Source organism: Artemia franciscana, chromosome 10, assembly GCF_032884065.1.
Source record: "Artemia franciscana chromosome 10, ASM3288406v1, whole genome shotgun sequence".
Lineage (NCBI taxonomy): Eukaryota > Metazoa > Arthropoda > Branchiopoda > Anostraca > Artemiidae > Artemia > Artemia franciscana.
The window spans coordinates 36376448-36403366 of record NC_088872.1 but is presented as its reverse complement, the minus strand read 5'-3'; the positions used below and the strand labels follow the sequence as shown (position 1 = coordinate 36403366).

Below are 26919 nucleotides of genomic sequence, written 5' to 3'. Positions count from 1 at the left end.
TTTTTGGCTTATTCCCAAACCCGTTTTTTGTTGTACGACTCGCTAACTATATATACGTTTATTTTATGGTTATTTAATGTGTTGAGAAATATTTGCTTACATAAATTTTGACACTTTGTTTCACAATCGATTGTTTATCAGTTATTATTTACCGACTGTTTATTGATGATTTTTCCGGGAAGATTTGGAAATTCGATTATAGCAGTGATTTTGTTATTTTACGCAATGAGGCAAATTATGTATTGTTTTGGGGTGACAAAATTAATCAAAACTATAATGGAAGGAGATGAGGCCTCATCTTGTTCATTGTGGGATAATACAGATTGAATGAGAGACTCTAAAAATGGTTTTTCTCTAAATAAATGCGGTGATCCCTGGAATTTTTTATTTTGCTGACTCAACAAATGAACTGGTTTTATTTTTCCCCGTTTCTATTCTCATCTTTTTAGTGTATATTTAGTTGCAGTACTTAAGATGATTACAGATTTTTAAAAATGCGCTAATAAAACGTAATTTCAGAAGAGATTCATCAAGCTTTATTATTTATTTAATAAAGAAAGATTATTAGAGGGAATTATTTAGACTGTTTTTGCTTATTTACGCGTGGAACTGTAAAATTCAATTGTAACTGAGTTTCTGAAGAATCTACAATGTACAATGCACATTATGTACAGTTTTGGGCTGCATTCCAGGTTAAAAAAAAATAACTAAAAATTACGGGAAAGTAATTTTTTTCCAGCTTAGGTTTCGTAGTAGCTGGAACAACAGATAAGTAACTTTGAATTTACCTTTTCAGCAACTTTTACTAAAGATAGTTAACGATTATTTTTAATGAAATAACTGTGTATCATTATTATCATTGCTATTAATATCAATTTGAAACATATTGAAAGTGCTATTTTAGTAAAAGAGCAATTAATACCATTGGAAATCTTGAAGATTATACCCTAACAAATCTAATTAGCCACTAGTTACTTCAGAACCGTTCCCAATGGATGTCACTTCAAGTAACTTTTATAGTTAATGTAAGGTTACTAGGATTGTCAACCTGGAATACAGCCTTGGATAGTCAACCTCAGAAACCCGAGATGCAGCCTCATTCAAGGGTACATCATTAAGGCCCCAAAACAACAAATTATGCCACTTGTCCCGATTTTCATCAACAAGAGACTGATGAGTTCGCATTCAGCAGTCAATGGATAAACTTGTCTGACTGCTTTTGCCCGGATACAACGGTTGCTATGCCATGTTGTAGACTTATGTGAATAATAGCGTGATAATTGCTTAAATTAATTGTTACAATATAATCTTGGATATAAAGGAGTGAGTTCTACGTTCGAGCTAGTTCCTGAGGAATCCTGATGTGGTGTTAGCCGTGCCCTTTTAACGGTTTATGCAAATTGCACGCTGTAAACTAGCGTGGGTAAAAAATAAGTTTTTATAAAGGTAGGTGACCTATTATTTTGATAAAGTCAGGATGGGAAAGAAAGCCAGACCCAAACGCAACCGGACAGAAGCTGAGCTATCGGGTCCGGTTATGAATTCTACTAGTAATTCGGATACGAGGGTTAGTGCGGAGTGCCAGAAAACGAATCCAGAGAATATCATTAAAATTTTGGAAATGGTCCAATCTATAAATGTGAACATGGAAACCCTAAAGCAGAGTGTATTTGAAATTCAGAACGATTTGGGTACAGTTAAAAGTCGTGTTATGTTGCTTGAAAATAAAAGTAATGCAACGGACAATGAAATTGCAACAGTGAAGTCGGAATTTCTAACTCTACAAAATATTGTAAAAGCCCAGTCACAGCTGATTAAGAAATGCAATGAGGAAATGAATGTGGTTGTGTCCCAGTCTCTTGTTGATTGAGTTTGTTTTTTTCTTTGGGAGGGGGTATTTTTTCTATAATATTTTGTGGACTGTATCCGATTCTGTATTATTTTTTCTTTTTGCTCTAAAAATGGCTGACAAGAGGTGTTCATCCACGAACAGGTTTTTTTTACCCCTTTTAAATTTAAAAAAATAAGCTTTTAAATTTAGTACTTTCATTGACAAAACCGAAAAAATGATAAATTTGCCGCTCAATCTTGAAATTAAAGAAAATATTTTGTCCCCTCACCCCTAAATTTTTGTGAATTGATGCCACCGCCAGATGGATAAAGAGGTGGGGGACCTTTTCTCTTTGAAAATGAGTATTTTCAAAGTTAAAGTTTTGGTGAGCGTAGCCTATTTGTGTCACTACGGAGGTTGAATTGAAACTTTCAGATACAGTTTTTTTGGGAGGGAGGAAATTTTAGACTTATTTCCTTGTTAAGAGGACCTATATCCTATCCTCATATAAGAGTATATACTAATGTTTTTACAGACTTCCCCACTGGTGTCAAAAATAAACTTTGCAACATTCGTAAGGAATTAAAGAATTAGCTACTGCAATGCGATCTTATGCAAAAAAAGAAGCCCTATTCCTTTCCCAGCTTTTTTTCAATTCATTGAATACCACGCCAATTTTTCGACACACAGAAGCGCCATCTATCTAATTCAAAGCATCCAAAATTTTACTTGAAGTTTAGGCACATTGGAAAAACTGTATCTCAGTTTGTAAAAATAGTCATATAAATATGATCTAGCGAACTCACTAATAGGAAGAAACATTTGTAATCAGTTCGGAATGTATTAAGGCACATTTGCCGGACTTTTATTTTCAAGGGTGAGGGTGTTGCAGGTTAAAACACATAAAAAAGGGAATATTTGGAAAATCTAGAAAAATATAGGAAGAATCACAGCAATCTTAAGAATTTGAAAGTATATCGGAGTTAAGGAGCCTAATCCTTCTCCTCTGCCAACATATCTGGATGTGTTCTAAAGACATGACACCATATACGTTATATCCATTTAGATGACACAATATACGTTTAACAGAAGCGTAACAACTGGAAAATGCGACTATTACTCAGAACAAGTTATTTGTAAAAGGACAAGTTTTTAAACATCTAAAATAGAGCACAACAAAGTTTTCTTTAAAAGTATCTTACAGACAGCTCTTTAAGCGGACAAAGAGGATGTAACGATTTTAAGAAAGTGAACTAGCAAATATTCTAAGAATACAATAAGATAGGAAAAAGGAGATCGGATAAGAATTTGCAAACGAAAGAGGCAGCAAATAGGAGTGTTAAAGAAAACGTCACGTTATACCTTTTAAATCACTTCTCCCGAAGTGTATTTTGCACTGCAGAAATTAGTTATATTTCTGCAGTATGACTTGCATCAGCCTTCATTATGTTTTATTTTGATCACTTGACACATCTTTTTCCAGAGCAAATAAAAAAATAAAAAAAAAAAAAATTACATGGGTGTCAACCTGGACTGGAAAGTGGTGTGCTAAGCTAATTCTTCTTTAAAAATAGTCTAGGTGTCTTATATTTTTCAGAGCCAAGTAACTATTTTAAAGACAATAAAACCGTTGTCCCAACTTGCCTGCACTTACCATAATGATCATAATAACTACTACAAAGCTCCCCTCCGATCTTGGAAGAAGGGAGGCTAATATTGTCCAACTTTTTATGTGTTTAAGCGAGATAAGTTATCTTTCCCTAGCATGTCATTCTCTAGGAATGATATTGCAAATCGTATGTATGGTAAGGGCCTAATTTATTCAATTGTGTGTTTAATTTCTTTAAGTTTGTGTTATTTTTTAATTTGATAATTTGTTAAAACTTTTTGCTGTATGTTATTGACAATGTACACGTTGGATACAGCGTTAATATGGTACGGGTCTTGGAATTAGCCTTGGAAAGAAATTCAAAGTGCCATCCACTTAGTTTTATGTTATATCTCTGATAAGACTTGATAAGCAAAAAGAGAGCCATGACATTAATGTCTTTTTCCTAGAATCTGTTTCTATTTTATTTAATGAAGTACTTTATTTCAAAGGGTGATATATTCCATTTTTCGACATTTGTACTTGGTTATAGTGGCTTGGGCTGCTCTCGGATATTTTATTAATATTTGTTGATATGATTATTCAGTGTTATTCCTTGATGCTGGTTAACACATTTATATAACTTTTTGTTTGTTGTGTTTTCAGTAAAAATGCAGTTCTTTTATATGTATTTATATTAGCATATATAGGACAGATGTGCCTGTTTGTAGATTAAATTATTTTAGCACTGGGGCTGGAATGGCTTCATCATGACAAACTTTGGGATTGCTTAATTTATGTTCATGAATAAAAAAGAAACTGAAGGTAATCGGTATATTTATTAATTAACTTATTTTAATACTAGCATTTGAGTGAGTTCTTATGAACCAATTTCGAAATAGTATTTTTTTTTTTTTGACCGCGTCGTGGCTTCAGAGTTGAGACTAAAGGCGTGTTTTTATCACCCTATTTGTCTCTAGAAATTATTTGCAGCAGTTTTTGTCAATTATGTGCATCGTAAAGCAAATCTTGATTAAAAAATTATCCCGACTACTTGTGTGAATATCTGCCATAAAATGCGAAAGCATAAATTTTAAAACCAATAAAGACGTAGAAATAAGTATCAAAAGCAATACAATCATTTTGCAGAAGAAAAAGTATATATAAGGTACTTTTTCAGGAATTACCACCAAAAATTATTCTTTTGGCTTCAAAGAATGATAGTTCGACTTCTACTAAAGTAAAGTAAAAGAAGCACATACCATTGGAAAGTGAACATAGTTGAAATTTCAAAACTTACTCATTCCAACATTTATTTTTAACTAAAGCCAAAGAAGCACTTACCATTGGAAAGTGAACTACTCAACACTGCCACAGGGACGTATCTGCAATATCCCAGGAACGGCCAAGGGTAATAAGTTGAAACTTTTGGAGGAATATTGAGAAGAATGTGGAACAATCTAAAGACAGACGCTCTTTCATCCAGGTTGTCAAAAGAAACATAAGTACTATCTCAGGAGTGATAATGGGTATTAAATCGAAACTTCCGAAGGATTTTTAGGGGAACATTGAACAAAATTCAAAAATACTATGTGCATCTAGATTGTCAAAACAACGCATTTGCAATACTCAAGAGTCCCTAAGGTATCAAGCTGAAACTGTAAAGGGTTATCGACGACGATGTTGAGCAAACTCAAAAGACATTCTCTGCATGCAGGATGGCAAAATGACGTATCTGCAACGTATCTGGACGTATCAAAAGGACGTAATATCGCAGGAACTGCTAAGGGCATAAGTTGAAACTATCAGAGAATGGCGAGGGGGATTCTGAACTGAATCACACGACACTGTTTGCATCCAGAGTTTTCAAATAGGCATACCTGCATTAGTCATAAAATGGCCCACAAGTTAAAATGTTGCTTAGCTTATGGTAGAACGGCTAACCCTATTGATTACGCTTTTGAAAATTGATGAGTGACGAGATCGATAAGACTTAAAACGAACAAAGAATCATTCCATATATGAAAGGGGTACCCGCTCTTTACGCTAAAGTTTGAATTTTTCTCCCAATTAAAAAAAAAACTATTGCTGAAACACAAGGGCTGTTGAATTGGAATACGACGCTTTTTCAAACCAGTAAAAAAATTACCTTGAAAATGATGGGCAAGGGGGATGGGGAAGGTCCAGCTCCTTTTATATACTGTACAATTTTTGTTTGTTTTAAGTTTTAATGCTGCTCATATATTTCAGTTGAAAAAAAATTAAATTTAATATCTTATAAGAAAAAGTTAGAGATAATGTTAAAAAGACTGAAAAATAATAAGGCCGCAGAAACGAGAGAAACTCCACAGTCTATGGGTTTCAAAGGGTACCATTTTATGAAATGGAAAGCTTAAACTTTCTTAGGCTTTAGATATGCGGATTATGTGGGTGCCTAGATGAAAGTTTTTGCAAAATGAATTAACTTTTGGATATTTTGAGAGTTCAGGGTGCAGGAATAGTTCTTGAAACTAATGTTAAGAAGACTACGTCACATAGACTTGAATAAATAACAGTGAAGAAGTGATAAATGGCAACGAGCAAATCGATAAAGGGGATAGATTTACTAACACGGATAGTGCTATTAGTGAAGATGGTGGAGACAGTCAAGATGTAAAAAGTAGAACAATGAAGATGAAGATTTTGGTTTTGCAATTTAGAAAATGTGAAAGAACCGAAATAAAAGTTTTTGAAATAGGATTAGAATATCGGCAGTGGCTAAGTGTGGTTTTGCGACTAACAGCGCTGACGTCTGGTTCCCTCTGCGTTGGCGTCACTGCCAAGTAAGAGCTTTAAGTAAGTAAGTAAAAAGTAAGTGTGCTTTTGAAACGTAGACTCTTCGAAAGGCTGGTGAAAATCTGTTAAATTTCAAAACCAAATGTCTACGGAATTGTCTACGAATAGCTTCGGTTCCCGTTTGACTGACTGTAGATCAAACAATAAGCTGTGTCATAATGTGGTTCTAACCCGCCTTCTGGGGCCATAATAAAAAAAAGATTAAAATGGCTTGTCAACAACACAGATGAAGCTGTGTTGACTGACCTGTCAGTAGGGGGTACCCCCTAAAGTAGCAAAACCGGGACCGACAGACAGACCGACAGAATTGGCGATTGCTATATGTCACTTGGTTAATACCAAGTGCCATCTCTTAAATGTGAAATTTTTGCATTAAGATTAGTCAAAATCATAGTTATCATTCCTAAATCGCCTTAGAACGGTATTTCTTATTCATATGACAGTTTTTTTCTTCTTCAACATGCGTTTTTATGGCACTTGGTATTAACCAAGTGACATATAGCAATCGCCAATTCTGTCGGTCTGTCTGTCGGTCCCGGTTTTGCTACTTTAGGCACTTCCAGGTAAGCTAGGACGATGAAATTTGGCAAGCGTATCAGGGACCGGACCAGATTAAATTAGAAATAGTCGTTTTCCCGATTTGACCATCTGGGGGGGGAGTGGGGGGCCGGTTAATTCGAAAAAATAGAAAAAATGAAGTATTTTTAACTTATGAGCGGGTGATTGGATCTTAATGAAATTTGTTTGGAATGATATTGTGTCTCAGAGCTCTTATTTTAAATCCCGACCGGATCTGATGACATTGGGGGGAGTTGGAGGGGGGAAACCTAAAATCTTGGAAAACACTTAGAGTGGAGGGATTGGGATGAAACTTGATGGGAAAAATAAGCGCAAGTCCCAGATACATGATTGACATAATCGGAACTGATCCGCTCTCTTTGGGGTAGTTGGGGGGGGGGGGGTACTTCTGAAAAATTAAAAAAATAGGTATTTTTAACTTACGAACGGGTGATCGGATCTCAATGAAATTTGATATATAGAAGGATATCGTGACTCAGAGCTCTTATTTTAAACCCGACCGGATCTGCTGACATTGGGGGGGGGGTTGGGAGGGGGAAAGCTAAAACTTGGAAAACACTTAGAGTGGAGGGATCGGGATGAAACTTGGTGAGGAAAAAAAACACGAGTCCTAGATACATGATTGACATAACCAGAACGGATCTGATCTCTTCGGGGTAGTTGGGGGGGGGGTTAATTCTGAAAAATTAGAAAAAATGAGGTATTTTTAATTTACGAACGGGGGATTGTATCTCCATGAAATTTGACATTTAGAAGGATAACGTGTCTCAAAGCTCTTGTTTTAAATCCTGACCGGATCTGGTGACATTGGGGGAAGTTTGGGGTGGGGAAACCTAAAATGATGGAAAACGCTTAGATTGGAAGGATTGGGATGAAACTTGGTTGGAAAAATAAGCAGAAGTCTTGCATACGTGATTTACATAATTGGAACGGATCCGCTCAATTGGGGGGGGGGGTAATTCTGAAAAATAAGAAAAAATGACGTATTTTTAACTTACGAAGGAGTGATCGGATCTTCATGAAACTCCATATTTAGAAGGACCTCGTAACTCAGATATCTTGTTTTACAACCGGATCAAGCGTAATTGGGGGGGGGCAGTTGGGGGGACCGGAAATCTTAGAAAATACTTAAAGCGGTGAGATCAGGATGAAACTGGATGGGAAGAATAGAAACCTGTCTAAGATACTTCACTGACATAACTGGACCGGATTTGCTCTCTTTAGTGGAATTGGGAGGGGGGGGGGTAATTTTGAAAATTCAGGTATTTGTAACTTACGAAAGGGTGACCAGATCTTAATGAAATTTGATATTTAGAGGGATCTTTTGCTTTGAAGTTCTAATTTCAAATTCCGACCAGATCCTGTGACATTCGGGGGAGTTGGAGGGGGAAACCGGAATTCTTGGAAAACATGAAAATTGGGGTATTTTTATCTTTCGAATAGATGATCGGATCGTAATGAAATTTGTTTTTTAGAAGGAATTCATGTCTCAGAGCTCTTATTTCAAATCCCGACCAGATCTTTTGACATTGGAGGGAGTTGGAGGGGGAAATCTTGGAAAAAAACTTGGAGTGGAGGAATCGGGATGAAGCTTGGTGGATAGAATAAACAAATGTCCTTGATACGTGATTGACAGAATCGTACTGGATTCGCTCTCTTTGGGGGAGTTGGGGGGAGGGGTTCAAAGATTTGGCGAGTTCGGTGCTTCTGGACGTGCTAGGGCGATGAAAATTGGTAGGCGTGTCAGGGAGCTGCACAATTTGACTTGATAAAGTCGTTTTCCCAGATTCGACCATCTGGGGGGCAAAAGGGAGAGGAAAAATTAGAAAAAAATTAGGTATTTATAACTTACGAGTGGGTGATCGGATCTTAATGAATTTTGATATTTAGAAGGACTTTGTGACTCAGAGCTCTTATTTTAAATCTTGACCGGCATTAAGCCTCTTATTTTCCTTTTTACATCAATCTATTGATTCATAGAATTTTGTTAGAGCTCATACCATATGATCTCTTGGCTCTTAGCTCTTCTCCCCTCGTCACAAGTGCCATAAGAGCTCTTAGCTCTTGTTAAATTTGCAATAACTATGTGCTAGGGTCCGTCCTTAACTACGTAGCTCCAAAAGGGGCAAAGTAGTTTGAGAAAACTTTTTATTTGATATTTTACATAATTCTATTTTTCTTTTAACTCATAATTCTGTCTCTGTTCCTACATTAAAAACTTATATTTCTTCTTTTTCTTCGAATTTGGTGCCTGCAGAGCTGATGTCTTTTGTGCCACCTACAAACTTCAAAAATTCTTTGTATAATCTACCAATTCCGAAGAAATTCCCATTACTCCCCCCTTCAATACATCCTTGAAGTTTGGCTGGATCACCATTTCTATTTCTACTTTTCTTAGAATTTGAATCCTAATCTCCATAAAAAAAGGAAAATAAGTAAAGGTAAAGGAGGTTAGAAGAAAAAAGATATAGACTCTCATTAATAGACTTGGAAGTATATACTAATATTTTTGATCTTCGTCTCATCGCCCTTCAGCTAGGAAGTGGAACCTAAGTGGTAATGTCTATTCGATTATATTCTACTTACATTTAGTGGTATATCCTCGATAAAACGTATCTCTGTTCAAGAACAGAATTAAAACTTTATTTAACGCCCCACATATTCAAATTAAAATTCCTATTAAAAGATGGCAGAAGACAAATGAAAATTTGAAAACCGGCCCAAAAAGAATGACTCCTGAAAGTAATTTCCAAATTTAATGGCACGGCGTTGACATTAGTCAACCCTCTCCCTCTGTCCCAAAAGTAAAACCAATCATAATTGTTTCATAAGAGCGATTGATTGAGCCATTTCCCACCTTCAAATGACCGTTCAGAAATCATTCGTCCTATATGATGGTCCAAGGTTTCCTAGAAAAGTAGAAAAGGCATTAAATTTTGGATTAAGGAGATATGAAATGGGGGCCATTGATAAAAATTACCGAGGGTCTGAACGATACAGCTATGTAGTGTAATGATAATATGGCTAATATGGATAATATTAAAAAATTGAAAAGACGTTGTCAGTCTGGACTTGTCCCGGTAAGGAACGAACCTTAATTATTAATAGCAAAAGTGGAACAGAGAGATGGACAGAACATTTTCAGAAATAGTTAAAGCGTGATGAATCTTTGGGAAATTATAACGATAAGAACGAAAATATATTCCATAATTTCGAAGCTAAGGAGATATATCTTTTAAGAGGGAGTTAGAGATAGTGTGAAAAGGATTGAAAAGTAATATATATCAAAATTTTTACCATTTCAACAAAAGACAAAAAAAAGAGAAACACGACGAAAGACAGGTAACATGATAAGAACCATTTATTTTTTAGTTATTCATGGCCATTCACGGATAGATATTGGCCTCTTCTTTTTTTCTGGTACTTTTTTCAATGGCCTTGTTTCGCAGTAAGTAGACCAGGTACTGAATACCGCCACGTTCATTCTGAATGGTACTTCAAGCAAGAACTTAAGATGCCTGAAGTGAATTCTTTCTATATTTACTTTATCCTGATTACTGAGTAACTTCTGGGATGGCAAAACGTAACAAATATGTGACAACGTTGCAGCAACAAAAATTTTAGCACGCAGAAACCTATTAAGATTCTGCTTAGAAGAAACTGAAGCTCCATAGAGACCTGATTTTCTTCTCAACATGTCTCACAATCAATGGTCCCCTATTTTTTAGTGTTTCAACGGTTGGCAGACCTATGTTTACACCCAACTTAGAGGTCATGACCATTTGTGACCCTAGTTGGATTTTAGGTTAAGAAGAAATATTCCACTAGAGTTAAAGTAATTCAAATTATGTCAAATAAAAAATCAACAGGATTCAACCTTCTTCTGAATGTGAATTTTTTTCTGTTAGATTCCTAAGAAGTCAAAAATCTTGAAAAGTAAAGAAGGTCGTCCTCCGATCCCCATATGGATACACAAGTGCCTATAAGGATGCAGCGAGGGCCATTTTTGATTGTGCAGTTGATATGCTGTAAACTTCAAGCCTATTATACATTCCATTTGAGGGTCTAACATTTGCGTGGTCTATTGTTAAACCTATATATATAAATTAGGCCTTGTTAGACCCATCTACTCGACTTTCTCTATTGAACCATATTCTGAGAATGAATATCCGAATCAAAAGCGCACTGAACGTCATATTCGCCTATAAAAAAAAACTTTCTTTTGAAATACGCGCATCCAAAAAGATATCTGCAATTACATGTAAGGAGGGTTTAACTCAAGCTTGATTAAGATACATCCTAAATGGGAAGAGGAATTTTAGAATTAGCTTTAATGTCTAAAAATATAAGTATTTCGAATAGCTCGTAAAACACCGAACACCGAAACAGTAATCGTTACAAATGACGATGGTTTAGCAGGTGTACCCATTTTAATGCTGGAGTTTTCAAACGAAGACAGAATATATCACATATAGTACCATCTGTGGGGATAATTTGGAAAGCTATACTCTGCTGGCACTGAATTGGCATTCATTGCATGTAGAGCAAAGATTTAGTCATTGCCGGGGGATAATTTTTTCTTTTGCTTTTGACGTAGGTGGATTTTCTTCCCACTAAATATAGAAAGATAATTAAGCTCTTTGATCATAATATGTTTAAGTTCACTGAATTTTTTTTTGAATCAAGGGGTAAGAATCCAGCTGAAAAGATATCCATCTAGTTCTCTTTTATATGTCACTAGGATTTTGCTGCATACTTTCCATAGGTCCGGCCAGAAGTCCCCAGACTAAATTTGAGTCTTCATTGATGTCTTATACTCTGTCAAGTTTAAGGCTGCGGAGATATTTCCTTAGCTCTTTCGCAAATCCTCTTTTTTATAGAATCACTAGTCATTCACAACCCCAGCTTACGGTCGGTTGCACTCGTGCCCAACCCCGAGCCAAAACTTGGTAGCTGTACTAGCTTACGCAAGTTCACTATCCGTGACGCGATCCTTCAACAGCGACCGACATAGGATGCTTTGTGCTTGGAGAGCGATACTCTCGGCTAGTCTCAGTGAGTGGCAAATTTCGTAGAAATGCACGCCATGTTGCACGCTTCATCTTGCTTTTCGTGAATGAGACAGACTGCAATTCTGTTATGTGGCAGTTGCCACATGACTCGTTAATTAGACTCGTTTTGTTCCTTTATTCCGAAACAAACCCAATGGTGATTCTGGCCTCTCTTGCGTCTGGAGCAAAATCTTGATTAGCGCCCCCCCCCCTGTCTCCAAAAAAAATAAAACTAAATTTTAATAAAAATTTCACTTACTAACAACAAAATTTTCGATTCATTTAAATCTGACTTTTCTTACTTTATCCTCTGTAAAATTATGAATTGTCTGGATTGCTGAAATCACAAAAAATACTTTAGCGTAAAGAGCGAGGTATTTAGGAGGAGATGAACCTCCTCATATGTCTAATAATTTCTGTTCGTTTTATGTTTTAATGGTGCTCCTTACATCCAGTTGAAAAAACTTTTTCATATTTATTTTTTCATTGTTTTTTTTAAGAATACTCGAAAATCCTGCGCCTCTTTCGTGGAATTTTTATTCCCCCATGATAAATTCTCCATGAAAAGATCATCCCACGTAACCCCCTCCCCTTGAATCCCCTCCCCCCACCCCTACCAGAAAAAAATCCCCTCGAAAACGTCTGTACACTTTCTAATAACCATTTCTATATGTAAACAATGGTCAAAAGTTTATGACATGCAGCCCCTCCCCTGGGGACTATGGGCGAGTGAGTCATCCCCAAAGACATAGTTGTTAGGTTTTTCGACTAAGCTGAACAAAATGGCAATCTAAAAATTTTGATCCTTTGACTTTGGGAAAAAATGAGCGTGGGAGGGGGCCTAGTTGCCCTCCAATTTTTTGGTCACTTAAAAAGGGCACTAGAACTTATAATTTCCGTTAAAATGAGCCCTCTTGCGACATTCTAGGACCACTTGGTCGATACGATCACCCCTGGAGAAAAAACAAACAAACAAATAAACACGCACCCGTGATCGGTCTTCTGGCAAAAAATACTAAGTTCCAGGGAGGGGATTTGAGGAAAAAATGAGCGTGGGAGGGGGCCTGGGTGCCCTCCAATTTTTTGGTCACTTAAAAAGGGCACTAGAGCTTTCAGTTTCTGTTAGGATGAGCCCTTTTGCGACATTCTAGAACCACTGGGTCGATACGATCACCCCTGAGAAAAAAAAACAACAACAAATAAACACACACCCATGATCGGTTTTCTGGCAAAAAATACAAAATTCAACATTTTGGTAGATAGGCGCTTGAAACTTCTACAGTTGGGTTCTCTGATACGTGGAATGTGATGGTGTGATTTTCGTTAAGATACTATGACGTTTAAGGGGTGTTTCTCTCTATTTTCCAAAATAAGGCAAATTTTCTCAGGCTCGTAACTTTTAATGGGTAAGACTAAATTTGATGAAACTTATGTATTTAAAATCGGCATAAGTATCCGGTTCTTTTGATGTATCTATTAGTATCAAAATTCCGTTTTTTAGAGTTTTGGTTGCTATCGAGCCGGGTCGCTCCCTACTACAGTTCGTTACCACGAAATGTTTGAAATAATAAAAAAAAACACATAAGTGAAAAATTTAGAATTATGTGTAAAATTCTGGAAATTGAGATATTTCAGGGGGGATAAACCCAAAGAACATTAATGAAACTTTTCCTATATTACAGAGGAAAAAGCGTTCGGCCTTTTCTTGGCAAAAATCTCGTAACTAAAATTAAAGAGGGACATTAAAGCTATTTTAAGCCTGAAACGAACTGAAAGTCATCCTGTATATAAGGGGTTGAGAGAGATAGAAGAAAATTCTTGTTTTGTATATGTTGCTTCTTAAATTCCGTTTTTCATAGTTTTGATTAATGTTAGCATGAAACGCTATTTATAGTTTGCTATCATTAACTTGATACTATTGTGAAACTGCATGATACGATTAATTCTAAAATTGACGTTCAGGCTGTAGGATTCCCTCTTTCTTTAGCGAATTAACTGCAACAATTTGAAAGTTATTGACAATACTACTACTGGATCGAAATATTTACCATGAATTTAGCTACGGGGTATGAGAGTGGGTGGGGGAGATTGGGTATCAAATTTGCTACCAAGTCATGATAATTAAACTTTTAGTCTTAAAACGTACTGGACTGGAGGAGGAAGGGGGAAAGGCGACTTTGCCAGCAAACAAGGTTATCACATTGGGTTGCAAGAAAGCATACATAACTTCAAAGTTTGATGGAGTGAAAAAAACAAAACAAGTATCTTATCTAGAGGAAATTATGATTTAATAAATCCTTATGTGTAATTTTGCCCTAACTTATTGTGCTTATAAAGCCAATTAAAACCATTAAATTCAGTAAATTATTCGAAGTTCAGACGTACATAGACAATTTTTGGCACTTGCTAACACCTTTAATCTACTTTTTTTCCTTGTTAAAAATATCTTGCAAAATATTTAACAATTCTTGAAATTGTATTTTTATCCTTATTGAGAAGGTTAGAGTAAGGTGGGAATCCTAAACATTTTCTTTTTAGTAAAATAGGTCCCTTTAAAAAAGTCATGAAAGCCTAACACTATAAATTTTTTTCTATTGCCAAAAAATTTAAGGGTCCAGTATTGTTTATGCTCTTTTAGGATGATACCCCTGACATTGCTTATTATGTATTGAAGTTTCTCTAAAAATAAAAAAGATAAGGAACTAAAAAACATCCCCTCAAAAGTAATCGTTTCCGGATTAGACCCATAGCCCAGGTTGTCTTTTGAGAAGGCTCCGAATCGTTGCAGGGGGGGGGGTCGAAATATTAAAGGCTCTGATGAAGAGCAAAAGCCTGGTGTAGATCAAAGCTATACTCCATGGTACGATGAGCTGTGTTCAAGTCAACGGCCAGCACAGCCCGTTCTTCCAAATCCCGACAGGACTTCATGGATCAGTCCTGGACGCACTTTGAATCTTACGAGAAAAGGCTGCAAATGTGGGACTGCAAATAAACTGGGATAAAACGAAAATTATGCACAAAGACCCGTCTTCTCGTGTCAGCCTAGATAGAACAACAAGCATTGAAGTTATCCAAAGGTTCACCAACCAACCTTGGCTCAACAATTTCTTCAGATGGCTCGCTTCTCCCCGAGCTTCAAGCAAAGCTACCCAAAGCGTCTTCTGTCATGGAAAGGCTGAACCATTACTGTTGGCAAAAACCAAACATCAGTCGTTCAACTAAAATGTAAATTTTCAACACGCTCGTTGTGAAGGATCGAAGGGTTAAGGTGGTTTTATTTTGTGAGTAATGAGGAGCAGCTGCAGCTCACTAAGTAGTCTTGAATCTCTGTCAAAGCAGCTGAGCGTAACTTACGATGGTCTGGACACCTACTTGGAATGCCCCTGCACTTACCTGCAAAGACGACTTTTGACTTTGATCCTATGAAAGCCGGTTGGAAACAGTCCCGTGGCCTACCGAAGAAACGAATATATTACTTGAATATATATATATATATATATATATATATATATATATATATATATATATATATATATATATATATATATATACATTTATATATACTTTTCCACAATTTTTATATTTGGAGAGGTGTGTCTGACCTTTTTTAAATATCGGACACTCCACCGACATATGCTTAAAATTTTTCTCGACATAATAAACAAACGAAGATACAAACGACTTAATTTTAATGCTCCTTCATCATTAACTTCTGGAAAATATAATTTTTTGGAGGTTTTGAACAATGACACCAATTCACAAAAACGAGAGGGGTAGCAAATCGTATTTTTCAAAATCTAGAGGGGGATTCTGTTTTATTCGATTTCTTCAGGTGAAAATGCAAAGAAAAAGCTGTTTCTCAAAAATAGTGGGAAATATCCCCCGCCCAATTGGTGTTTGATTTTGAGCTGTTACGGGAGTCTTATTTGCTGATTATCCTCCTATAAGGCTAGTAAGTATTTTGGCGAGCTTTCTACTAACCAATAATCTTTGAACTCAAACTGCAAAGCCTTAGCTCTTTGGTTAATTCTGTAGATAGAGAAAACCGACAGAGATATTGAGTAGTTAATTGAAGAAATTAAAACGTTATTGAAGTAAATCTTTGACCTATTCTCCTATAGCTGATACGCAATATAATATTTATGGATGGAGAGTAGCCAAAAGCTATGGTTTGTTTATACGCATTTTATTTTGAATTTTAATGTTCATTTAATTTATCTCGGGTATTTACTTGAATTTCAATCATCTTTGTTATTGTTTTACTAAGCCTTTTCTTCTTCTTTGCAGTCGTATTGAACAACAATGTAAACAGCTTGAGCAAGAATATCGTCAGGCTTGTCTGGGTGCGTTGAGAAATGCTAATGCCAGAGGATGTGGAAAGGTAAAATTTTTCTTTTAAGGAAAATTGAAAATTTTTAAATTCTCAAAAGTTCCAAATGAATAAAAAACAACAACATGGGAATGGTATATAATCAAAGGTATTATTGGCAAAATAGTAAAATTATTATATTTGAACTGGTACAGGTCTAAATACTCCCATCTGGCCACATACTTAATTTGGACCTACCCTTAAAAGCTGTGGTTACGGTCCTGAAGCGAAAAGATTTCTAAGCAATAAGAACTTTGAAATACCTTAGCATTCAAATTCGGCAAAATAAGCTTTACAAGCCTACCTATACCTTTCTTACCTTACTTTTTAAAAACTCACTGAACCAAAATGATAATTTAAATGAATAAAGGTTGTTAAGTATTCATCTGAAACTAAAAATATATGTTTAAAAGTTTAAACTATTCAATTGTTCGACGTTGGCTGATTAAAAGTCAGCGGATGTTCAATGGTGACTAACTGAAACCCAGAAGGTATGCACATCCTCAAAACATGAGGATCTAGAAGTTGCTGCAACCTAAAAGTGGGTAATAATTATTAGAGACAAAAGATCTATCAGTTGTCGTGACACTAATAAAAAAAAATAGCCCAGATTTGATGTTTAAATTTTTTACCATGAAGTCATACAATATTTTGGAAATGGATGTTCAAGTCCTTATATCATTTTTAATTTCAGTATTTTCAATTTCAGTATTTCAATTCTTCAACAACAGAAATAAAAATTGTTTTCTTTAGAGTAAAACGTCGTCTATCGTCCTTTTCTTTTTGGATATCGTTTAGTTTCGATACCGAGTAAGATCTTGAAAAGTTGCACCCCCACCCCAAAAAAAACATATTCCTTGGTGATAGTGAAGGATTTAAAGGAAATTCTAACTTATTGGGACGGAGCGAAGTGGGAAGCTTTGAAAAGATTGAGGCGGAAGAGTAGCGTGCGCTGCTCTGTTGGCCTTAGGTAACTTGGTGCTACAGTGAGCTGTTTAGTGGTAGTAGTAGTGGTAGTTGTAGTAGTAGTAGTAGTAGTAGTAGTAGCAACGTCGACTTAAAGGGAACGTTATTACCAAAAAACTTCCTTATTCTGTTCTCACTTGACTCAAAATCATATTTGGGGGAAGATTAGAGGATCATGTTTTTCTTCTAAGGTTTGGAAATTTGTAAAATGGATAAATTTTGACTTACTTGACATATATCCCATCTGGCCTCTGTGGCTGTATTGTGGCTTCATCTCTTCTCACTGGTCATTGAATATGGCAACGGTATTTGGTTCTGTCTGGTACTAGGCGCAGAATTTGGGGGAGGTTCTGGTCATTCAAATTTTCATACCATCTATTTTTTTGTGAGGTTGGCTTCGAGGTCGTGTACCATGTACCCGTCCTTCAAATGCGATTGATACCATTCGTCGGATATGACCAAGCCAGTGGAGTCGCTGACCCTAATTTGGTCCATGATAGTGCATGAGCATTGGAGGAGTTACGGAGGTCTTCATTGGATACTCGGTCAATGTAGGTGACCCCTGCTATGTGACGGAGGGATTTTGTTTCGAATATGGAGATTCAACGTTCATTATCAGCTTTGGTCGACCAATTTTCACTTGCATACATAGTAATGGGGATTATGTGAGAGTTAGAGTCAGACCATCAGTGATTTACTTTTCCGTACTGACGATAGCCTCTTAAAGCTGCTGGTTGTAAGGCCAAGTCTACACCTAATTGATTTCGAACAATCGATGAAATAGATAAGTTTACAAAAAAAGAGGGAATCCCCTAAAAAAAAGAAGGCAAAACTAGGATTCTTTGTGGTCTTAGCTCACTCCCAAAAAAATTGAAATGATTAAAACAAGTCCCCTACGATTACTAATTGGTAATTAAATATTACATTTAATCAATTACTGAAGTAATTAACTAAATATATAATTAACTGATTAATAGATTCCAACGAAGGCTTGAAAATAAAGACCGATCCCGGCCCGGCAAAAGTCAGAAATTTGGGTCAAAATAATAAATTCCATTTTTTCGATTAATGAATTTACAAATCAGTAAGCACATTCAATATTGATTAGTAATAAAAAAATTACCAACAGCTTGCAATTAATAATTACTAAACAAATTCTTCTATATGAGATTAAGGAACTATGGCCCCTGTGCCGTTTGAAAATCCGATTTAGTCAACCGATGGGATAATTAAAGGCCATCTTTAAGATTTTTTAATCTTGTACTTAGCTGAGCTGATAATGCGCACGCGTATCAGAGTTGTGTTTTACGTCCATGCTGAACAAAAGGAATTGTTTTGTGCGGAAGGAGTGCCTAAGAAGTCTTCTGCACAATTTTCTTTCTTTTTCATAAAATTTGCCTTTATTTGCCCTAGTCTCCCATACTCACTTTACCCCAAAAATTACCCTCTCTCAGAACAAATTTCGGAGGGTAAACTTGACAGCAATTAAAATAGGATTGGCTATATTCAAAACATTATAATAACACTATTTGTGGATCTACTGGTCAAGATTTTTCCTAAAACCTCAAGCTCTAAAACCTTAAAAAACCTCAATAATACGTTTCCATGCAAATCGAACTAAGTTAAACGACAAGTGCATCCCCTTGATCACAGGAATTCACGATCACTCTGATTCGATTGATTTGTCTTTCAAATGCGACAGCAGAATGGAAATTGCATTGGAGACAATATGCACCACCATGGGTGGCACCGATACATAAGTATTCAAAACAGTTGGAGCAAATCTATACATGACAAGTACACCGGAGGGGGAGGGGCTTGAGACTCTGGCATCCTTATAAACTCTGGCATTGTTACGAATTTCCATATAATTCCCTTTATACTAAATATTAAAAACCTTTTTTTGATTTTTTTACAGCCCCCTCCGTTGTACTTCGAGTGAAACTAATTATAGAAGTATACACAAGAAAAATCTAGCCCTCCCCCCAAAAAATATTGTGTTTGTACCTCATAGCTGGTACGAATCAGGACTGATTCAAAGGGTCAAGATTGATAGGCTAATGTGAAAAAATGAGCAAAAACAATATGTGAGGATGATAAGATAATGAAGAAAAGGTTCATAAAATAAAATCGAAGGTTAAGTATTTGCTATTTGGTGTATAATCAGATGTATTGGTTCATTTTTTGTATTCAATCAATTAATCAATCAATCCATCATTACTATAAAAAAAAACAAATTAAATAGACTACAGCATAGTCCCCCACCAAGTTCCACTGTCGGGAAATGCCCCAACAAAAGCGGAAATAAAAAACAAAAATACAACACAACTTAATCGAAAGAAAGCGGTCGAAAATAGAAAAAAACTAGCAAAACAAGACACAAAAAAAGGAAGCTTTAACACACACACGAAGAGCATATCTAAGGGTCTTAGGTCACTGTGGACTTTAGCACCGAAATAGGCTGAAGCTTCATTTGCAATTTAATGAAAACAAAGTACATTTTAATTTTTTTCCTATTGCAACATTAAAGAAAAATTATACCTTGCAGTATCTCTGTGTTGTATATATCATTGTATTTTAATCAATCAACCTAGTTTTATTTTACTAGTATGCTATAAATTTAATATTTTCTTCATTTTAAAGAACATGACCTTAACTGCATAGAAAATCATCTCACAGGTTACTTATAAACAGATAACTTCAAAAATGACCGATTGACACTTTTAAATTATCATGGACAGTGAAACTGGAATCTGATTCTTTGAACTGGTTTAGTGGCTTTTTGGGTAATTCTCTTTGACGAGCAGTCCATGGAGTAAAATGTTTTTGTTCCCATCAGGGCCATATGCAGGATTTTTTTCGGGGGGGAGGGGCTATAATTTTTTTGGAAACGTATCAAAATTTGTTTATATGCCTTTTTGTTACGATCTTAGGAGCCGGACACACATTTTGGGGGAAGGGGGAGGTCAAACTCCCTAATCCATCCTCCTGGATACGGCCTTGATTATGATGTCCTTGGTAGTTTGAGGTTTTATTCTGGTATTAATTTGTATACTTTGGAGGGAAAAGCAATCAAAGGGAGAGGTATTAACTAAAGACACTCCTTTTATAAATAGGAAAGCTAAATCGAAAGCCAATGAAACATTCGAAAACAGTTGCTGTTTTCTTTTTGTAAACTTGAATGGTATTGGGATTTTTGTTGCTGTGATTGATGTACTCAAGAGCTTGATAAAGTCTCTGTCTTTGGAATTCTTTCCCAATCTCCAGTTTAGATACAGCAGACAATTATACAAGAAATAGCAAAAAAACGTAAATATATTCATATGTTTATCGGGAAGGAATGGAAAGCAATGGTATAAAAGGTTCATTTTTCAATAGCAATACTATAAAATGTAACTTTCAAAATAGAGGTGAGAGGGGAAGGGGAAAATTCCAGTGGGCACATCCCCCCTTTAAAACATGGGAGCAAACGTTTGAAGCTTTTTGTAGATTCAGAACTCATCTATTATTGGTTTAGATAGAACTTTCAATTGGTATCATTGTTAATTATAAGATCAAAGTCTAAAAACCCTCCCTTCGAATCTTGGACAGTTATACGTAAATATTGTTATCGAACAAGACAAACGAAAAACGCACTGCTCAGAATACACATTGTTTTCAGTAAAGCATAAATCGAACTCTAGCTATTTGGAGGAAGTGACGATTCGTGGCCCCTCTCGTATTTGGGTGATCCTTCCAGATTTAATTTTGACTGGGTTATTAAGTTTGATTTCTTTTTGTTTTAGTCTATTAGCTAATTTTGAACTGAGTCAGGATCGCATCATCAAAGCTCCATAGATATCCGTTAAACAGTTGGGATGCATAGAGTGTTCCAAAGAAGCTCGTGTTCCAAAAACTTTGAACTCCTGTAACTGCAGAATCGAGAGAGGTACTACTGTCAAGCCCGAATTAGTTTATGTTTGTTTCAGCAGTCTGTTGAATGACACCCCAAATCATGGTAGCCCGACGGCTAGATTTTATATATGAAAGTGAACCAATTTCAAGATTTTTACCCCGCTTAAAGGATTTGAACCCATTCTGCCAACAAATTTGTTTATGGCCTAAGAAATTCCACTGACCTAAGGCGCATGTTCCATAAGCTTTGAGCAGATCGCATATGAACAACGTATTTCGTGCGCCTAGCTCTCTTAAAAAAACACGTTGTGCGTTGAAGCCTCCTTGGCCCAGGGTCCTTGCCCTGTAAGTTCCAAGCCGACTGGAAATAAAGAACATTCCCCTTTTCAATCATTAAACACATTCAAAAATCTTGCAAAGTCTTTTGGTCTGGGTCGGGAATCCTACGATGTGCTTCACAATCATTGAAAATATCCCAAGGCTGATAACTCCTTTTGTTCTGAACTGATTGAAAGTACTCCAAGCCCGGTAGCTTCTACATTGAGAGGTTGAATTAATTTATTTCACCTTTTTTCTTGAGAATCCAACTATCTTCAGGCATTTCTCTATTATGGGAAAGTGCTCCATTTCTTCTTTACTTTCTTGTTTCCTGAAGTTTGGTTCCTAAGACCTCGTAATAAAGAACTTTTGTAGAATAAACTTGTCTCTCAAATTTGTCTAAAAAATCTGAAAATTTAACATCACTTCCTACAAGGTTTTATTTTAACAGTAAAAAGGATTAAAAGAGACCCTTTTTGAAAAAAATATTGTGCCAGTTTTTGCCAGTGCATTTACCTTGCACTGTTTTTACCAATTACCTTGGGCTTGCATTCTTGACCTCGATTCGAGCAACAAGGTCACTAACAATAAATATGCTGAGAGAGAAGTTGAGAAAGTCCTATGAAAGTTTCTCTAGAGTTAGAGGTCAATCTGACAAAAAAAAAAAAAAAAAAAAAAAAAAAAAAAAAAAAAAAAAAACAACCTTAGTTGGCTTATAACTCGTTTTTTGCTCCCCATGATTTTTTTCTGGTGCCATTATGGAAGTTTTTTACCTCTTCAAAACGTCAACGAATTCAGTCTGTCTTTTTCAAATTTTGAAAGTATTTTCTTCGTGTTCATATTTGGTCTCGCCACAGTCAAATCTCCAAACGTTACGGAGTTTTGAGATATGTGATAAGATGGATGTTTTAGAAGGCAGATTCAGACAGCGATCGGAGTCAGTCGTAGATTTTCCGTTGGGGTGTACTAATCGTTTGGGGGGTCATTGTTAGTGTATTTTTATTGTTTGTGACGATAAGTTTTTTTATTACGTATATTTCTTTTCCATACTCCTCTAATTGCATTTTTGTATGTATAGTGTTCAAATAAATTATTATTATAGTAGGATATCTCAAAAATTGCAAAATACAATTCTTTCGCCCTTTGAGAAGAACCTTATATTGCAATCCTATACGCATAAACCACATTAATTGAAAGGAAATTCCAGTTTTAATTACAGGAAGCAACAGTAAATCGGTGTTAGCATCACGTTTTTCTCACCCTGTAAATAAGCGGCAACGTGTGCCACCACATGCTGCTTATTTTTCCAATGATGTGCCCTACAATTACCATTGCTAATTAAAGAAAAATACCATATAGATTTACCGCAAGATTGTGCCTGACAAAATACCTGAATAAGCATTGCAATGTTATCTTGAGGTCAAATCATAGTTAACTTTTGAACATAGAAGGTTAAGATCGTATTTTGGAAATTAATATGTAGAATCTCGTAACTAAGAGCCTAGACAGATATACACTATAATTACAGAGCTCCTTTTGGTTTTAAGAAGGTTAAAGTTTTGGGTTTCAAGTTCACTTATTCGAAGCTTTTAAACAGGCTAGATTTGAGAGCTTTGTTAGGTGCTAAAGGGGCTGACGACAACAAGCATCGGAAACGGGCTCTAGTATTAAACGGAAGATCATCAGGCCATCAAGCTTTTGGGGTTTTCTTTTTTTTGCGAATGTTGTGTGCACCAAGATTTTGTTATATATTCCTTCCTGAACGTTTTATTTCATTAAACAACTCATTTCAAAGACAGTGACAAGTCCCTGATCTATTACTTTGCCCTAACCCCAAGTTAATTATTTTCGATTAGATAACTTTCTTATATTAAGTTTTTAGAAAATTTTAAATTAAATTTTTAGATTTCATTAAATAGGTAGCCCCCTAAAACAGGGGCATAGCTATAGTATTTTATTGGGGGAGGGAGAGGGGGTGCTAGTGAAGTAGAGGCTATTCAAGTGGTAATGAAGGAAAGTAACTATTTAACAAACGCGCTACTTGCTGAATTTAAAAATAATACATTTTAAACAATAAACACACATTAAACAATCGTAAATACAAGTGCTGGTGCTTGGCTTTTACTAAAATTGTCAGCAATGAGCTGCTGCAGATGACAGTAGTATCGCGTAAACAAGTTTTTGGGTAGGCGAAGGCATCGTAGACACTCGGCTTTTCAGCCAGATTCACCACTAATGCTGCAGTTATATCCCCCGGCGAAGGTAGATATCGCACACACTCGGCTTTTCGGCCAGATTCAGCATTAATGATGTCGGGCAGTTCATATCCCCCAGCAAAAGTTTTTCATGTGTAAATCACGGTAGGGGGTATATATTTCCGGAAGGGGTTACACTGAATTCGATTTGATTCATTTTATTACAAAATGATATAACACATAACATTAATCCAAGTGGCTACCCAAAGAAAGACATAAAAGCACTTGATGCTGGCGACCACATATATAGTAAACGAAACTCTTAACAAAATAAAAAAGGGGAATATGATAATAAATAAATAAACAAATTATGGCCAATCTTTAATCATAAAAAAGAAAAAAAGGAAAAAACAAAACAAAAATCATCTATGAACAAGAGCCAAAAGGATTTTTTTTTCTCTTAAATAAACCAAGGTGCTCCTCCTCCCAAATGCTCTCTGGAAGAGAATTCCAAACCTCATGACCTAGATATCTCACAGAAAAACCTGCTCTAGTGCCATTTCTGTATTCAGTGACTAGATTATCAGTATTATGGGTACTATAACTATGAAGGGATTTATTTTCTCTGTAAAAACCATGAAATACCTCAGGACTGATACAATTCCAATATTGATACGAAAATATTTCTGCTTGGTAAAAGTTGGTAGTGACGAAGTTGCCCGACATCAATTCAATTCAATTCAATTTATTCAGGTTAGGTTAGGTAAGCACTTAAAGTTTATCATAACATGCCTCAGTGTCATTGTCTTTTTCCAAATATCCACCAATCAGTCGTATAGCTATGTTTTGAAGAATTGTGCTCGTTTAAAATTTGAATAAAAGTTGCTTAACCACAACACGCATCCATATAGAATATTTGGGTTGGCTAAAGCATTATATAAAAGTAATAAAATTCGTGGTGGTGAAAAAATTCCTAAAATATTGAATTGCTCCAACTCCTTGTGCGACTTCCGTTGCAGCAGCATCACTATGTCGTTTCCATGAAAGATTGTAATCTAGGCAGAAACCAAGGTATCGTGTTTCGTACATTTGTTTCACCGGCTCCTTTGCAAGCAAATTTTTTCCATTGTCCTGGATCTCACCTACTCTTGAATATAAAATAAAACTAGTTTTCACAATATTAACAGAGAGTAAGCTTACATTAGTAAAAATATAAAAACTTTCTAAAACGTGCTTAGCCTTCAAAATCAAACTATGTAAATACCGACTAGAAAATGTTATTGCAGTGTCATTAGGAAACGATATGAGACAAGAACCCGGCAGATAAGACCTTATCGTATCAATATATACCAAATGCAGCAGAGGACCAAGCACCGAGCCTTGTGGGACCCCACAAGCCACAGGAAATGGGGCAGAAGCGACATCATCAATTATAATATTAGCAAATCTACTATTCAAATAATTTCAAACCATTTTAAGCATGATCCATTTATGCCTATACATTCCAGTCTTCGCAAAAAATAATAAAATCAATTGTAACAAGAGCTTTTTTAAATCAAAGAATACTGTTAGGGGAGTTTCACCCCTTTCTAGGCAATTATTTACGAAATCAACAAGGTGAATAGCGGCATGACTAGTAGAGTGGCCTCTCCGAAAGCGTCCGAAATAGGCCATGCTTCGACCATAAAGGTGTTGATGGACTACTTTATCAAATATCTTGGAGAACAAAGGCAATATTGAGATTGGTCTCCAGTTACCCGTATCTGACTTCAAACCTCCTTTGAACCAAAATATTATTTTAGGCTGTTTCAAGGCATCCGGGAAGGTGCCTGTTGTCAGGGATAGGTTAACAATGTGAAGCAAGAAAGGAAGTTGAAGCATCATAGTGGCTTTAAATGTCCTTAGATTTACATCATCAATCCCAGCAGAATTTGAATCAATATTCTTAAAAAATTTTATTACCTCATCACTTGCACATTTTTCAAGCCGAAACTCCAATCTTTCCCCTCAATCATCCACAACTTCATCTGAAGAAAATCTTTTTTTAATCATTACTAGCACCCTCGTGAATTGAAGATCCTATTTTTGAATAAAAATTACCGAAATGATTGGCGACAATAACTTTGTCACTTACTCATGTGCCATTAATATCAATACAAGGAGAATGGCTGCAATTTTTTCTTCCCATAAATTCATCAATAACTTGTCACGTTGTCTTAGTATCACCCTTTTGCTCACTGAACTTTTCACTAAAATACCTCTTTTTAGCATGGCTTCGCAGAAAGTTTGCTCTGTTTCTTGTCATTCTTAACTCCTCGAAATCAGTCGGATCCTTAGTATTTAGAGCTTGTTCGTGTTGCAGATTTCTTTTTTTTTTCTCTCACTTATGTTTTGGTCAGTTATCCATAGCTCTCGTGGCTCCTTCTTCTTCGGACTGACAGCTCGCAAAGGACACGTGTTATCATAAATTGGCTGTAAAATAGACATGGATTTGTTGTAAGCAAGGGAAGAATCATCAGTTATTTCAAACGTAGTGTCCCAGCTGAGATACCTCAGTTCCTCGACAAATTCATTCAGGTTTTTCTTTTTAAAGCACACATACCATTATTTTCTTTGACCTAGTATTAACTTTTTAAGACAAGTTAACTGAGTCACAACTGGGAGATGGTCTGAACTGGGGTATACAACCACATCTGTATAACTATGATTCAAATAAGCAGAATAAACGAAAACAGTATCAATCAGAGTAACAGAGTGACTTGATATACGGGTTGGAATGCAAGCTAAGGGGTAAAGATGCTTCACATCTCGAATATTTTTTACAGTTATGTTCCTATTCTGTTAATTACCCCCTCCCCCCAAAAAAAGATGGCTCACCCTTATCCATTTCTAACCTTCTGCCGTTTCTCGCCGTTTCCTGTCTTGAAAACAAGATGTCAACATAATCAAAAAAGCGGCTAACTCCGAAACTGAACCTGAAACCTACCATGCAAAGCATACGCTGTAACTACAACACCACAAAAGTATTTGAAATTCAAGACCAAAAATTCTTAAATTTTTCTCTCCTTTAGTAGGACTTTCCCTGACCCCAAGCTGACCTTATCCTACCAAAAAGGTCACACATAGAGTGGCCAGACGGGTACATTTGCGTCATTTTAACGCATTTTTCAGGTGTTTGCGCGTATCAGCGAATTTTTTTTTTTGAGGAAAAACCGTTCGTTTGGCTGATTTTCGCAAGAAAAATGGAGCTTTCGGTGCATTTTCACTGCTACGGTGGTGCAACTTTGAACAAA

The 26919-nt window shown here is 36.0% G+C and overlaps 1 protein-coding gene across 2 annotated transcripts in view; it reads left to right on the top strand.

Moving 5' to 3' along the window:
- Window positions 1–26919, top strand: part of LOC136032143 (ras-GEF domain-containing family member 1B-like) — a 316559-nt gene that overhangs the window by 73668 nt on the left and 215972 nt on the right. For both annotated transcript variants that reach the window (XM_065712317.1, XM_065712313.1), the window contains one exon: window positions 16172–16265. In XM_065712317.1, coding sequence (XP_065568389.1) covers window positions 16172–16265 — 94 coding nt within the window. Of the gene's footprint in view, window positions 1–16171; window positions 16266–26919 lie in introns of those variants that run through there.